The sequence below is a fragment of the Elephantulus edwardii genome, unplaced genomic scaffold (genome assembly GCF_000299155.1).
Source record: "Elephantulus edwardii isolate Elephantulus edwardi_28Jun2011 unplaced genomic scaffold, EleEdw1.0 scaffold00133, whole genome shotgun sequence".
In the NCBI taxonomy this organism is placed as follows: Eukaryota; Metazoa; Chordata; class Mammalia; order Macroscelidea; family Macroscelididae; genus Elephantulus; species Elephantulus edwardii.
The window spans coordinates 9441406-9457924 of record NW_006399883.1 but is presented as its reverse complement, the minus strand read 5'-3'; the positions used below and the strand labels follow the sequence as shown (position 1 = coordinate 9457924).

The following is a 16519-nucleotide window of genomic DNA, read 5'->3' as shown; positions in this document are numbered from 1 at the left end:
CCAGGACAAACCTGTTTGTTCTCCTAGCAGTCCATGGTATATTCAACACTCTTCTCCAGCACCACAACTCAAAGGCATCAATTCTCTTTCTATCATTCCTATTCACTGTCCAACTCTCTGATGCATAGCACGTAATTGCAAAGACTATAGCCTGGATCAGGCGCACCTTAGTCTCCAGCCTGACATCATCGCACTTCAGAACTCCTGAGAGGTCCCTCATAGTTGACTTTCCCAATGCAATTCATCTCCTGATTTCCTGGCTGCTGTTACCATGAGTGTTGACTGTGGAACCAAGTAAACGAAAACTGTTAACTATCTCAATCTCTTCACCATCCATATTGATGCTGCCAATTGGCCCAGTGGTGAGATTCTTTTGTTTTCTTTATATTGAGCTTCAATCCATATCGAAGACTGCAGTCCTTGACCTTCTGCAGCAAACGCCTCAGGTCCTCCTTAGTTTCAGTGAGCAGGGTTGTGTCATCTGCATAACACAGGTTGTTGATGATGCCACATTCCTCCTCATTCAGCCCAGCATCTTGGATGATCTGTTCTGCATACAGATTGAAAAGGTATGGAGACAAAATACATCCCTGACCAACCCCCTTCCTGATTTTGAACCATGTAGTGTCTCCTTGCTCTGCTCTGACGACTGCCTATTGGTCCAAGTATAGGTTTCACATTAGCACAATCAAATATTCTGAGATTCCCATTCTTCTCAGAGTTAGCCATAGCTTGTTGTGATCCACACAGTCAAAAGCCTTTACATAGTCAATGAAGCACAGACAGACATTCTTCTGGTATTCTCTGCTTTCTGCCAAGATCCATCTAACATTAGCTATAATATCCCTAATACCACAACCTCCTCTAAATCCAGCCTGCATATATGGAAGTTCTCTGTTGACATATTCTTTGGATAATTTTCAGCAGAATCTTGCTTGCATGTGATATTAATGGTATTGTTCAATAATTTCCACACTCTGTTGGGGCACCTTTCTTTGGAATGGGAGCAGGCCTCAACTCCATATTTCCTTTCAAGGAGCAGGTCTTTTGGAATCTAAATTTCTAATAAATCTTTCTTTAGCTTTTATCTTAAAAAAAAATCCTGAGCAATGAGCCATTCAAAAATCACTGAGCTAAACCATTCAGTGACAAATACTGTGTCCTCTAAAGAGTCATGTGAAAGTCATAAATCCTGAGCCTGTGGATGTGACCTTGTTTGGAAACAACTTCTTCTGAGTTAATGGGGTCACACTGGAGGAGGCTGGATCCTAAACCTAAACCCTGCTGAGTAGTACCTTACACCCAGAAAGGCACACAGAGTGGGAAGAGGACAGATATCCTGTAACAGGACGAGACAGATGTATCCACTGACCCGGCACACCAAGGATGTGGGCAGACAGCAGAAGTTAGGAAAGAGGATGCAGAATTAACTGACACAGCCAAGACCCAACTCAGACATTTAACCTCTGGAACTAAGAGATAATCAACTTCTGTTCTTTAAAACCACCCACTTGTAACTGTGCTATGGCAGCACTAGGACATTAGGAGAAATATGACGTATGGGAACCGTGAGCTCAAAATGCTTCCATCTGGTTCCATTTTTAACCCACCCATATGCACAGAACCTTTAGAAACACATGTAAGAAACTGCTAACAGTGACCAGCAGTGGGAAGTCTCACAGTCATAAAGGGAAGAAAAATTAACTTCCATAATAAACTTGTCATCACCTGAATTATGTAGACACATGCATACATTAAATACCATCATCAACTGCCACCCTGAGGAGACCAGTGGCCGGAGGGGGTGAGGGAACGGGGTGTCACGTGAACTCAACAAAGCCTAGGACAGGCCAGTAAACAGGAGCTTCCCTCAGACATTCATTTGTGGATTCTGGAACGCAATTAATCACCACAAATAACCTCAATTCTCCTGTCTGTGCTTTTAAATTAACAAGGTATCACAAGCCACGCTGGGGAGGTGTGACCCCAAAAGTCCCCAATCACCCTTCCACTGCCAGGGGAGGTACCAGCGGTCCCAGGCTAGGCAGACAATCTACAAACTCAATTCCTGCTTCCAAGATGGAAGCCTTATGAACCTGTCTTTTCAGAAATAAAAGCCAACACAGGCATTCCCCATCCACCTCCCTCCCAGTAATCTCTGAAGAGGACAGCACGGGCAAACCCACAGGGAAAATGTCAGGGACAATTTGCTAAGTTTCCCTCTCGGAGCTGATGCTGGGGAGTGGTCTGGACATGGTGTGAGTCTGGAGGTGTGGACGTCTGGATGTGAGACACGAGCAGCAACACCGACAGAAGTGCAGGAGGACCCAAACCCAGACGGGGGAGCCCATTCCGAGCCCCCCAGACAGGGGAGTAAGGCGGGACCAGAGTCATCACGTTTTAAAAGTGTGCCTTCCCCTCTCCGAGTATCGGACACCCAGAGCAGGGAGGGCACAGACAGCCAGGAGGTCCCTGTGCCACAGCCGGCAGAGAACAAGGTACTCTTCCGACAGCCAACCCAAGGGAACGTGGAGAGAAGTGGATCTGGATGGAGGAGGAGAATGGCTTCTGGACTGGAAGTCTAAACATTCACACAGTCTCCGGAGGAAGGTCACAGTCAAGGAGGCCGAAGGAATGGAGGTCAGGGAATGGCTGAAGCTTAAGCCCTAATGTGGGAGTCCTCTGAATTGATGCGGACTGCAAAGGTTGGTAGAAATCTTCCATTTCCTCATCTGTGGGTTTAGATGTTGGTGTATTATATTTGATTTATAGTTGTATAATGGGTCTTCTTTGTATGTGTATGGATAGTATCCTGTCACAGCATTGTATTTCAGGATCGATCTGGAAATGGTCTTTTTAAACTATTCCCAACATAACACATCATAGGACTGTCTGATTGAAAGCAGCCAAGAATGTCAATCTTTAGGAGTTCTATTTCATTTTGGACATGGCTCTGGCCTTCCTCCACCGCCCCCAAGCCCCCACCATGATATCTGTATGTTTGCTTGTCCTTAGGGTTTGCTCTTAGGGGTATCACACTAATCGGTCAATCTGCTGTACTGGGGGAGTGACTTGCTTGCTGCCGCTCTTAATGGCTTAGATACATACCTGCCTGCTCCTTGTCTGCTCCCTCAGGTGTCAGCTGTTTTACAAATGCTGAGCTCCCAGAACAAACTAGGAAGCAGGCTTGACTATCCACTTCTAAAAGCACAGGCTTCGAGACCCCATGAACAATAGAGGAACACTGCTGGGTACCGTACTAGAAGCAGTGCCCTTAGAGCAATCATGAGGAGAAACAGCTGCAAGGTGGGAGAGCTGGACTGGTACGTAATTGACAGAGCTAAGAGAGCATTCTAACACATGCCCAAATTAGCCAGAAGCCAAGCCTGTGAGGCCGGCCATGCCTGTACATGACTGTCCTGGCTGAATGATTACATCTTCACTGTTCGCAGCCTGAACCATAACCTGTTACTTCCCTAAAATAACTTCACGGTCCTGAGTGCTGCCTACGAGTTCTGTGTGGCCACCACAATGGAATTCATAAACCAAGCAGAAGAGCAGTGAGAGCCTGGAGAAGGACAGTGGTTAGAATTGTGGGAGGAGATGTGAATGTGGGAGGCAGTCTGACCTCATAGGAACTGTCTCTGTGCTGCTGTGGCTGAGAATTCTTCCCTGCTATGATGTTAGTGGAGGTCAGTTCTGATGTCAGACACATTATTTTTACAATGAAAGAACCAACTGGTGAGGTAAGAGAATGCTGAGGGTCTGTTGGTGAGGTGAGGGAAGAAGACAGGAGTCAGAGGAGGAGAGCGGCACTCCTAACAGAGGATGCAGATTCCCAGGCCTTGCACCAAGAGGCCTGGTGTCAAAGTGGCAAGGTGTCATGCGGGTCTGTATTTTCCTTTGACAAAGTAGGTCTGTTAGAACAAAACATTTCACTGGATTTGTCTTCTATTATCAAGAAGACCCTGCAACAAAAATACACCTGCAACTGCCGGGCACTTGGACAGGCAGCTCTACGACTGACACAAGGACATCTCTGGCCCAGGCCTGGCTGCTCCACCTGCGGTATCTCTATCCAGGCCGCCACTGTGCTGTGATCCACATTCAAACGCTACAACCTTTGGGTATGTGGGCTGCTCTTGCCATGCTGTATTAAAATATCTCAGGCCAATGCTTCAGAGACAAGGCAGAAAGAACTCCACTTAAAAGTCTGTCACTGGACAGTGGATCTCACTGTCTAAGCTGGGACTGCACTTGGACAGTAAAACCACACAAACAGCTTTTATGAAAGAGAAATGAGGGAAAAAAGAGCTCCTAAAGAGGACCCGAAACCATCACAGAGGGATGTACTGCCACCTCCCAGGCTCACGTCCCAGTGACTGTGGTCACAACCCAGACAACAAACTAAAAAGGAGGAAGGGTTTTTTCCCCCTTGCTTCTTCCAGAGAAGAATGTCATTCAAAAGACGTCAACAAGGAAAAGGAACTTCTCATGCACAAGACTTCACAGGAGAAAGATGTTTTTCAAGGAACAAAACAGTGAGGTGGCTGTAACATGGCACAGGGTGCTCAGTGATGGTGGGGCTCGTGCCAGATGTGCTCTGTGAGGACAACCTCAGATGCAGGAGAAAGTGAGGCCCTCTCACATCCCGCAGACAGGCCAGAGAGGCTCCAAGCCTAGCAGCACTGCCTCATTTATAGCAGCGACACAAAGAGTTTGGGCCCGACACCTCCCCGTCATCATTGTTTCCACATCTACTGGGCCTCAGAGAAAGCAACAGAAGACTCTAAAACTTAAAATACGCACAGGTTTTTAGCTGCTCCAAATCCTCCAGGGAAGATGGCAGCATCGTGGTCAGCTGCGCGGAGCTGGGCCAGGTCAGAGATCTTGCCACGTGCAATCCTCGCCGATTCTGTCAGGACGTTCCTGGGAGGAGCAGGGGGGGCATAAGAGAGAGGCTAAAGCCTAACGGCACATGCAGAATGTGGGAGCACCAGGCAGCAGTCAGAGCCCTCCTCCCCACAGAAAAGCAAGAGCCCAGTGCTAACGGCAGAGACCTTGGCTGGGGGTGGGGAGGTTCACACCTACAGGGCTTGTGCTTCCAAAACAGAGTTTAAGGTCACTGACAAGAAAAGTACTTATACTGTTAAAACATTAGCCTGGAATTCTTTTTTTTTTTAAGTTTAATTTGGAGTGGAAGTTTTGAAACCGTACTGCCTTTACATTTAATCATTCATAGACATTTTGTTTTTAACACTAATTTCAACTGATCAGTGTAATCAATTACAGTATCTAATCATATCCTCATTGTATATTGCCTTTCTGGAATTATTTTAAAACTTGCACTTCAGAATCCACCACAAATTACTCTGCATCTCTCTGTCTCTGCCACGGCCCAGGATTTAACAAGGGGATCAATTACATACTCACTGGGATGGATAAGACCCTCCGACTCTGGGTCAGCGGAGCAACTCAAAGGTTAACAACTGTAGGAAGCTACCAGCACCTTGGCCTTGTAGGGGACAGGTTTGGCTTTTAAATAGGTTTGTGCGCAAGTGCACTCACGCACGTGGTGCACACACTTCCAACCTATTAGAACAATGATCACAGAAGGGACAAAGCTTTGGTTTTTCCTCCTATCACCCCTTCCCCACTGTCTTCACCCACCAGGAAGACACAGCACTGGTCCCTGGAAGTGTGCAGCACGTGGCAGCACAGGATGTCAGGGAACTGAGGCCAGAACTGCATGTGCCTCAGTCAGGAATGGCAGTCTAGAAAGGAGCTACAGACTTGTGGAGCTGACACAGGTGGAGGGTAAAGGGGCAGCCCCTGAAGCCCCTGATCAGCTCCACAAGCAGCTGTTCCAGGCACACACTGGGCTCTGGGTCCCACTCACTCACCACATCCAAGGCTGGGAGGTGGAACTCACCTGGTCTCTCCCTCAGAAGGCTGCCCCTTGGTGTGGTCAACCACGTGCATCTGTGGTGTGCTCGGGGCAAAGATCTGAACATCAGCACCCCCGCGGCTCAGGTGGACCAGGATCCTGCACGAGGATCAAAAAATGCAACTTTAAAACATGCCCAATCCAGAACCTATTACATGCTACTCATTTCCAAAGAGAGGAATTTTGGCTAAGTGCCAGTACAAAGCTATGGCTTATTAGCAACCTAACACTCAACATTCCCATCCACTGTCACCCTGTCAGGACAGAATCACATGCCAAGCAGCACACAGGAAAAGGTCAGCGTGCAGAGAGGACTGCAGAGATAGTCAGTTCCGCTATCTTACTTCACAAGCTGGGGCACAGAGGTCAAGGGACAAGGCTGGCATCACAGCAGGCTCCAACTCCAGTCTCCAGGCTGCTGGTGAGCTCACTCCTTTTACCAGGACCAGTCTGACCTCCCACAGGCCACACCCCTACAAGCCTCCATGGCTGAGCCCTCCACAGCACGCACCCCACAAAAGCTGCAGCCTGGACAACCATGTGCAGCCCAATTTAGTGGGAGTCTCACCCTCTAGCCAGACACTCAGTTCACTTCCGCCCAGTGGAAGTCTGCATGTGGCTACTATGCTAAAGAGACTTTAGAGGAGCTGAAACAAGGTAGAGAAGCCTGGTGATCTACTTTTTAAAAAAAAGTCCAGCAGTAAAAACCCTACGTAGTTGCTAGGTGCCATCGAGTTGAGTATGACTCATAGTGACCCTATGGACAGATCTGAACCCTCTCATATTCTGTGCCTTCCTCATCATCTCCAAAATACTTGAGCCCATTGCTGTGGTCACTGTGCCAATCTTGTCAAGTGTCTTCCTCTCCTTCGCTGACCCTCCACTTTTCCAAGCATGACGCCACTTCCAAGAAACAATCTCTCCTACCAAGATGCCCAAAGTATATAAGGCAAAGCTTCACCATCTGTGCCTGTAAGGAGCACTCTGGATACACTTTCTCCAAGACATAGCTGCTTGTTCTTTTGGCAGTCCATGGGATATTCATTACCTTCCTCAAACACCACACTTCAAAGGCAACAATTCTTCTTGTCATCCTTATTCATGGTCCAGCTCTAAGAGGTATAGCAAGTGACTGAAAACACCATGGCCTGAATCAAGTGCACCTTAGATTTTAAACTAACATCACTCACTGCTCCTTAGTACTCTGGAGAAGTCCTTGAGGGCAGGCTTGCTGGCACCAAGGATATTGACTGTAGATCCAAGTAAAATTATACTGTTAATAATTTCAAGCTTTTCTCCATTTATCATGTTGCCTATCAGCCTATGGATCATAATAATCCAGATCACAACCAATCATGGAGATGACCCAGGATTAGGTAGTGTTTCACCCTACTGAGCATGGGGTTGTCTTAAGCAAGGGATGGCAGTCAGCAAGCTTAGTTGACTCAATGGCCAGTCTTCTCCAACTTCTCTACAAGGTGAGATGGGAGAGCCAGGGAGACCTGTGTAAGGAAGCCAGTAAAGAGTTCTCTTTCCCCAAGGGTCAGAAAGTCACTTTATTATTATTCGGTGTCGCTAAGTCAAGCGCAACTCACACTGACCCTATAAAAAATAGATCTGAACCTTGTCCTATCCTGTACCAAGTTCACAATCTGTGACACGCTTGGGCCTATTGCTGGAGTCACTCTGTCAATCCACCTGGTTGAGCATCTTCCTCTCCTCTGTTGTCCTTCCACCTGTCCAAGCATCATGTCCTTCCAAGGAATAGCATCTCCTAGCACATACCCACAGTAAGTGAGACAAAGCCTCACCATCCTTGCTATTAAAGAGCAATCTGCCTTCACTTTCTCCAAGACATATCTGTTGGAGTGACAGACCCAGTGCAGCTAGAGACAGGAAGTCACACTAGTGATGTCACTCACTCAGAGCTAAGGGTGTTCCCAAATACCCAAGAACTCACTACTCCCCAGAGACAGTTTATGACTATGCCATTTTCACAGATGAGAATGAGACTCGAGACAAGAGAAAGTTTCTGAGATCCCACAGTCAGTATGTGGCAGTTAACACGAAGAAGAAGAGGAGAAGGAGGAGGAGGAGAAGAGGTGGAGGGGAGGAGGAGGAGGAAGAGGAAAGGAAGAGGAAGGGAGGAAGGGGGAGGAGGAGAAGAAGAAGAGAAGAGGAGGAAAAGAAGAGGAAGAGGAGAAGAAGAGGAGGAGGAGGAGAGGAAGGAGAGGAGAAGAGGAGGAGAAGAGGAAGAAGGAGAGGAAGAGGAGGAGGAAGATGAGGAGGAAAAGTGTTTCTAAGGTCAGTAGTCAATTTAAAAGTGTGCAGCAACATATTAAGGTCTGGTCCACATGCTCGAGTTCTGCAGAGCACCACACAATCACTGCAGAGATGTCTCCCCACCCATCTCCTGGAAGGTGTCAAGCCACACCCTGGCTTCTCCACTTCTCCTCCATCCAAACCCTCAACAGGAAACTCATGTGGACCCTTTGCCACCTTTCAGATCATTGTCAAGCTCACTGCTGTGTCTGGTGTGTCACTGCCAAATGGAAGGGCAGGTGAGCCACGAGCCTCAGGTGCCTCAGGGTAGATGAAGGCCCGAGTCTGCTCAGCAGAAGTACACTGGCCCCAGAGGGATCATTCCCTGAGAAACGATTAACGCTCCTCTCCCATTCACTCTGAATCATCTGAGAATTATCCCAAGAGGGCCATTCATTGGTCATGCTCAGGGCTGCTTTTTAAAATTAAAAAATCAAACTATTGTGTTTGACTGTAAACATAAAAGACTGTGATCTATTGCCTAGGATGTAAAACAATCATTTTAAAAACCAAAACAAAGTATTTAAGGGCATCAGAATGAATCCTGATATAGTAAAAACTCAAACTCATTGCCATCAAGTCAGAAGAAACTCCTAGCTGATTCTCTCATGGGTTTCTGAGGCTATATATCTTACTGAAGAAACAGTCCATCTTTTTCCCAAGGAGCCACTAGTAGATTCAAACTGCCAGAGAGGTGTGGCTTTGGGGTCAGCAGTACAGCTTTCTATAGACTAGGCTCTCTACTCATCAGAGCGCCTCTGGGCACACCAGTACGTTGCTGTTGTAAAGAGCTGTTGAGTCGTTTGAGACTCATAGTGACCCTACGTCCAACAGCTGTGAACTCTGCTCTATCCTGAGAAAACCTTATCATCCCTAACACACCTTCCCTTATTACTGCAGTCATTGAGTCAATCCATCTCATCCAGGGTGTTCCTCTCTTGTGTTGACCCTCTCCAAGGACTGGGCCCTCCTAGCCAAAGTGTGTCAAATGGAGCTTCAGAATCATTGCCTCCAAGGAACAGCCTGGTTTCACCCTCTCCAGGGCAAACCTGTTTGTTCTCCCAGCAGTCGATGATATATTCAAAACTCTTCTCAAGCACCACAACTCAAAGGCATCAGTTCTATCATCCTCAGTCATTGTCCAGCTTTCTAATGCATGGCAAGTAACTGCGAAGACCATGGTCTGGATCAGGCACACCTTAGTCTCCAGACTGACAATGTTGCTCTTCCATACTCTGGAGAGTCTGACATTTCTTGGCTGCTGGTACCAAGAGTGTTGACTGTGGGGCCAAGCAAACTGAAGCTATTAATGATCTCAACCCAACAATGAGTGAACTGGAAATTACAAGGCAAAAAATAGTCAATGGTCTTGTCTGGATGACAAATTGATGTTCTTAGTTGCCACCAAACCAATTCTAAGTCAAGGCAACTCTAGTTTTCAACACTGACTTTTCAGAAGACAATTCCCTGGTCTTTTTTTCTGAGGTGCTTCTAGATGGGCTCCAACCACCAATCTTTCTGCCCAGTAGCCTACTGCTTAACTGTTAGCACCACCCAGGGACTACATTGTTATGGACCATCAAGTCAGACTCATAGCTGACTGTCAAGTGGGTTTTTAGAGGCTGTAAATCACATGAGAGGAGACAGCCCATCTTTCTCCAATAGAGCAGCAAGTGGAGTTGTACCTCACGCCTTTGGGTTGGCAGCACACCACCTTACCACAAAGCCACCAGACCTCTACCTAGGCTGTGTAGATGACTATGTAAGTGACAACTAAGAATGACAGGTTTTGGTGGGGTTGTTTGGGTTTTTTTCGTGAATGACAGGTTTAGGACTTCTTTTTCTCCCTCAATTTATCTTTGTGTTCTCTTATATACTGCAGGTTGATGTGCAATTTTGGTCAAATAAATTCGAACTCATTGCCAGCATATTGAAACTGATTCCGAGCTGACCTTCCAGTGGATTTTTTGAGGCTTCAGTATCAAAAGAAGATGGAAGGAATATACAGTCACTATACCAAAAAGAGTTGATCTACACTGAAAAATTTCAGCAAGTACCATATGAACAAGAACAAATAGTAACAGAGAATACATTCAAACTGCGTTGAAGACACTGGCAAATATTAGGTCCCAGGAATAGTTGGAATACAAATTGACACGTTTCAACTAATAGATGCAACCCTGGACATGCTCACCAGTCTATGCCAGGAAATCTAGAGAACAAGGGCATGGCTTACTGACTGGAAGAGATCTAGAATTGTTCCCATTGCTAAGAAAGGTGATCGAACAAAATGTGGAAATTATCCAACAATATCATTAATATCATGTGCAACCAAAATACTAATTTTCCAATAATAGCTAGAACAGTACATAAACAAAGAACTGCCAGACATTCAAGTTGGGGTTATAAGAGGCTATCACTGCTGATGTCAGATAGATTCTGGCTGAAAGCAGAGTACTAGAATAATATCAGTGTTTTATTGGCTGTGTAAAACCACTTGACTGGTGGACCATAACCCCAGAACACTAACTTGTGCTCATATGGAATCTATACCTAAACCAAGAAGCTGCTGTCAAAACCAGAGCAAGGGAACATTGCATGATTTAAAATCATGAAGAATATGTATCAGGGTTGTATCGTTTCTCTATACCTATTCAATTTGTATGCTGAGCAAACATTGAAGCTGGACTTTTTAAGAAGATGGCATCAGGATCAGAGGAAGACTCATCAACAAGATGCATAAAACAGATGACACAATCTTGGTTGCTTAAAGTGAGGAGGATTTAAATGCCTGTTGCAGAGGATCAAGGCCTACAGCCTTCAGTATGGATTATATCTCAGTTATCAAAAAAACAAAGGTCCTCATTACAGGCCCAACAGGCAACATCATGAAAGAGAAAAGACTGAAACTGTCAATGATTTCATCTTACTTGGATCCACAATCAACATCCTTTGTACCAGCAGTTAGGAGACCAGAAGCCATATTGATTTGGGCACATCTGCTATCAGGGACCCATCCAAAATACTGAAGGGCAATGTCAGTTTGAAGACTAAGGTCCACCTGATACAGGTCATGGTCACTTGCTAGGCATCTCAGTGCTGGACAATGAATAAAGATGACAAAAAATTGATGCCTTTGAGTTGTGGTGTTGGAGACAAATAATGAATAATCCAGAGATTGCCAAAGAACAGATAACGTTTTGGTAAAATTGCAGGGTGCTCCTGGAAGTGAGGATGGTGAAGCTTCATCTCACATACTTTAGACATCTTTCTAGAAGAAGATAATCCTTGGAAAGAGATGTCAGGCTTGGAATGGCAAACAATCAGCAAAAGAGAGGAAGATCTCCAAAAGGATGGACTGACATACTGACTGCAGCAATGGGCTCAAGTGTTCTCAGTCTCCTCCTTACAAACGGTTGTTGTTAGGTGCCAGCGAGTCAGGTATTACTAACAGCCACCTTGTGGACAAGACCGGAACCCTGCGGTATCCTGTGCCGTCCTCATCATCTTGGGTACATGAGTCCTTTGCTGCAGTCAGTATGTCTCTCAAGGAGTACAAGTGCCAGAGACGCAGCCTCTAAGTTTGCAACGCAACTCCATACGAACTAGAGAAAAGGTATTGAAAAATTAGTGCTCCCCAAGTGCCGAGCTCCACGAGGAAGAAAGACCTTCCCCAAGGGTGCGAGAGGACACTTGGGCTCTGTCAAGAGCTTACGCTGAGGCCTCGTGGATCTCTGTCCCGTCGTAGACGCCACATCCAGACAGAACCTGGTAAGAGAAAGCAGAGTTTGCGCGTGAACAACACCGGGAGGCGGGCCGCGCTCCAGGCCCCGCCCCAGACCACGCCTCCACCGGCCCCGCCCCCGCCCGGTGATCTTTCCCAGGCCTCCCGCGCTGGCGCTGTACACTCACCACTGCCACTCTGGCCCCAGGACACGGCGCAGAGCTGTGGAAGGCCGCCCGCGGGGACAGTGCCCGCCTGCCTGGCGACAGCAGCCTCACGCTGCCGGGGAGCGGCGCCAGCATGGAGGCAGCCACGAGCCTCGGTACGACACTGGCAGCAGCCATGACCAAGCCAGTGGTAACGGAGTCGGGAGGTCGCGCGTGCGCAGACTCGCAGGATGGCGCTCTGGCTGCCCTGGCGAGGGCCCGCCTGTGGGTGGAACCGCGCCTGCGCAGAATCATCTTGTGCTTTTCGGCGCTGTTCTCTTGAGCAGGTAAACGTGGATGGCAGTCTGGGAATGGCTGATCCTTCTCTTTGGTACTTGGGCCGTGTTCCCGTCTACCAGCCTGAGGCCCTTGGTGACGTTGGGCTATTCAATTGCAAAAGCAGGCAGGAAGCCGCCAAATTCTAGGCTCTAGTCCTTGTCTCAGCTTCTGCTCCTGTGTGATGTGCATTTGGCTTTGGCATCTCTATTCCCTATCGGCTCTCCTTGGCTGCGTGCTTTTTTGTTTAAACTGTTGATTGATTTAGCCCTGCTAACCCGAAAAGCGATGTCTCTCCAGAGCCTTGAATCCACCAGCAATTCCTTGACAAAAAGATGGGTAGTCTTCCGTTAAGATTTAAAACCTTAGAAAACCAGTATAAGATCACTGTGTAAAAGTTATCTCAGGACATTGTTTCAAGAGCCTACTTTAATCGTGCCTTATTAACAAAGCCACAACCCATTTCCCAATGGAATTATAACTAGAGGCATCTTTTTCATTGTCATGGCGTTAGAACATAAACTGAAATCTGCCTGTTATCCAGGGGTTCGGCTCATCTAACAACAGGACAAATGCTTGATTATTTCCTTTTATTTTCCAGCTTTTAAGTATATTCCCCCCCCCCCCTTGTTGTTGGCTTCTTTTCATTCCAATGCAAGTTACAGTCAGTCACTTCTGACATCTATTTTGGTGTTTTCTTCCCTTTGTTGGGCTTTTTTGGTTTTTTTTAATCTTTTATTGGTTTCCATATAATTCTTTTATATTGTTTGATACAGTCATTCATATACACTCTATATGATGTCTTCCACCACCTCGTCTGGTGTTCAGTCATTGGTGTTCAATCAACCGTTACATCCTTTCTCCATACCTATTCAATCCATATGCTGAGCAAATCATTCAAGAAGTTGGACTCTGAAGAGGAATGTGGTATCAGGATTGGGGGAAGCCTCATCAACAACCTGAGTTAGGCAGAGGACACAACCTTCCTTGCAGAAAGTGAGGAAGACTTAAGCACTCATTGCAAAAGATATCTCAGTATCAAGAAATAAAAATCCTGTGACAACAGTCCAGAATGAGGTGCATAGCAAAGTGAACTGGGGGAAGGGGTGGGGGGCAGAGAGAGGAAATTAAGCAACAATAAATGATTTTTTTTAAAAGTGAACTGGGGGTATAGGGAAGAAAATGTGCAACTATGAATGAATGAAAACTCCAACTTTTCTGTAAACTTTTGTTAAAAATAACAATTTTTTAAAAATAAGAAAAAGGAAATTAAAAATCCTTACCACTGCACCAGTAGGCAATATCATGAGATGGAGAAGACTAAAGTTGTCAATTACTTAATTTTACTTGGATGCAGTCTACACCCATGGGAGCAGCAGTCAAGAAGTTAAACAATATGTTGTACTGGGAAAATGTGCTATCAAGGACCTCTTCAAAGTGCTAACGAACAAGGATGTCAGTTTAAAGACTAAGGTATACCTGATCCAAGTCATGGCATTTTCAGTTCCTTCCTATATGAAAGTTAGACAATGAAGAAGACAGAATTGATGCCTTTGAATTGTGATGGTGGCACAGTACTGAATATCCCATGGATTGCCAAAAGAATAAATCTGTCAGGAAGAGCAACTAGTGTGCTTAGACACAAATATGGTGAGCCTTTGTTTCACTTACTTTGAATGTTTTATCAGAAGGAACAAATGCTTGAAGAGAGACATCATGCTGAGAAAGGTAAGCAAGAGAGGAAGACTCAACGAGATGGACTGACATGGTGACTACCCCAGTGGGCTTTAACAGGAAACAGATCTTGAGAATGGCATTGGACAGGACAAAGTTCAGACGTTGTTTATAGGGGTGCTTTGAGGCAGCCAACTTGATGGTACCTAAGAGCAGTAACAGAGATGACACTGGTTTGCCAGCATTCCCAGAAAGTAACCATAGTATTTTTAAGTAACTGTTACTGGGTTTACATTTTTGCTGTTGTTTCATTACAATGCAATTATTCTTATTGATACTCAAGTTGTCCATCCTTAACTGACTTCCACAGGCAGGAAGTGAAAACAATGTGAGAATACTGTGAATATTATAACAAAAGCAGTGCCTGGGATGTCACACTGCCCTTTTTCCAATTGCTGTGAATTACAGCTCTTAACTTTTTCCCCGCTGCTGGACACTGCTGTGAAGAACCTCTTCTCAGCTCCAAATCCTGAGTGGCACCTGGGGACTGAGATACGATTAGAGAGATTGCCATGGGTGGGGTGGGGGGGTGGGGAGATCACCAATTAGGCTCCAGGCTTCTTGTTGTATTGTTGTGTGCCATCAAATTGCTTGCAACTCATAGCGATCCTATGTACAAGAGCCCTGAATCCTGCTCTATCCTATGACAACTTTATTGCCTCTGACACACCTACTGTCATTACCCCAGTGCCTGAATCCATCCATCTCAGATGGTCTTCCTCACTTCCTCTGTCCCTCCACCGTTCCAAGCATGATGTCCCTCTCCAAGGACTAGTTCCTCCTTGCAACATGCCCAGAGTATGTCAGACGAAACCTCAGAATCCTTGTCTCGAAGGAGCAGCCTGGTTTCACCCTCACAAGGACAAACCTGTATGTACTCCTGGAAGTCACTGGTATATTCAACATTCTTCTCCAGCACCACAGCTCAAAGGCATCAATTCTCTATCAGTCCTATGCATTGTCCAGCTCTCTGACGCATAGCAAGCAATTGTGAGGACCATGGCCTGGATGAGGCATACCATAGCCTCCAGACTGACATCATTGCACTTCAGTAGATTTTCCCAATGCAATTTTGTCTTTTGATTTCCTGGCTGCTGGTACCACAAGTACTGATTGTGGAGCCAAGCAAACTAAAACTGTTAACAATCTCAGTCTCTTCACTCTCTGTCATAATGCTGCCAATCACCCAGTGGTGAGAATCTTTTGTTTTCTTGATATTGAACTTCAATCCACATTGAAGGCTGTAGTCCTTGGCCTTCTGCAGCAGGTGCTTTAAGTCCTCCTCAGCAAGCAGGGTTGTGTCATTTTCATAATGCATTCCTCCTCATACAGCCCAGCCTCCTGGATGATCTGTTCTGCATATAGATTGAAAAGAGACAGGATACATCCCTAGCATACACCCTTCCTGATTTTGAACCATGCAGTGTCTCTTTGCTCTGTTCTAATCACTGCCTCCTGGTCCAAGAAGGAAAATTATCTGCAACTTTGGTTTCTATTTGTGAGACAGAATAACTATAGTGGCACGCTCTCCTGTGCTTTCTTCAGAGGTGGCAGTCATCTGCTGGCATAATGGCTGCCCTCAGACCCCTGTTGAAGCCAAAGATTGTCAAAAAGAGGACCAAGAAGTTCATCTGCCACCAGTCAGTCTGTTATAGAGGCATCAACAACAGGGTTCAGAGAAGATTAAAGGGCCAGATCTTGATGCCCAACATTGGTTACAGGAGCAACAAGAAGACAAAGCACATGTTGCCCAGTGGCTTCCACAAATTCCTAGTCCACAATGTCAAGGAGCTGGAGGTGCTGCTGATGTGGAACAAATCTTACGGTGCTGAGATTATGCACAATGTTTCCTCCAAGAACCTCAAAGCCATTGTGGAAAGAGCAGCCCGGCTGGCAGTTAGAGTCACCAATCCCAAAGCCAGACTGCGCAGTGAAGAAAATGAATAGAAAGCTTGTTTGCATGTTTTATTTGTGCTAAATAAAACATAAAAACTGCCAAATAAAAAATTTCAACAGACAAGTGAATTAACAAGTCAAGAACTGTTAATAGAAAAACACCCAGCACAAAGGAGATTCTTAATAAAGACATGTTTATTGACTGGTTTTGGTTTGGTTTTTTTTAATTGTTAATAGAGAAAAGAGTTTTTAGGAACTAAGAGGTGGGTGGGTGGAAACAATTCAGTTGGAGACAGGCAGGGAGGTCCAAGATCATCTATACCAGCACCTGTCAGCCTTGACCCCCATGGAAGCGGCCAGGCCACCACACCGCTCTCACCCACAGCCTCCTCTAGGTACTCCTGTTCGTTCCCC

General features: G+C 46.1%; 2 protein-coding genes across 2 annotated transcripts in view; one reads left to right on the top strand and one right to left on the bottom strand.

Annotated features, from left to right (window-relative positions):
- The window catches only part of LOC102861080 (chromosome unknown open reading frame, human C21orf33), an 18557-nt gene extending 6103 nt beyond the window's left edge, over window positions 1-12454 (bottom strand). The window contains exons 1-4 of the mRNA XM_006894055.1: window positions 12182-12454; window positions 11985-12037; window positions 5933-6046; window positions 4810-4929 (exon numbers count right to left, since the gene is read on the bottom strand). Of these exons, the coding sequence (XP_006894117.1) occupies window positions 4810-4929; window positions 5933-6046; window positions 11985-12037; window positions 12182-12454 (560 nt within the window). The remainder of the gene's footprint in view (window positions 1-4809; window positions 4930-5932; window positions 6047-11984; window positions 12038-12181) is intronic.
- A 3324-nt stretch (window positions 12455-15778) lies between these two features.
- Window positions 15779-16156, top strand: LOC102874886 (60S ribosomal protein L32-like). Its single transcript, XM_006893948.1, has one exon. It carries the CDS (start codon window positions 15779-15781, stop codon window positions 16154-16156), a length of 378 nt encoding a protein of 125 aa, XP_006894010.1.
- Window positions 16157-16519: the final 363 nt, after the last annotated feature.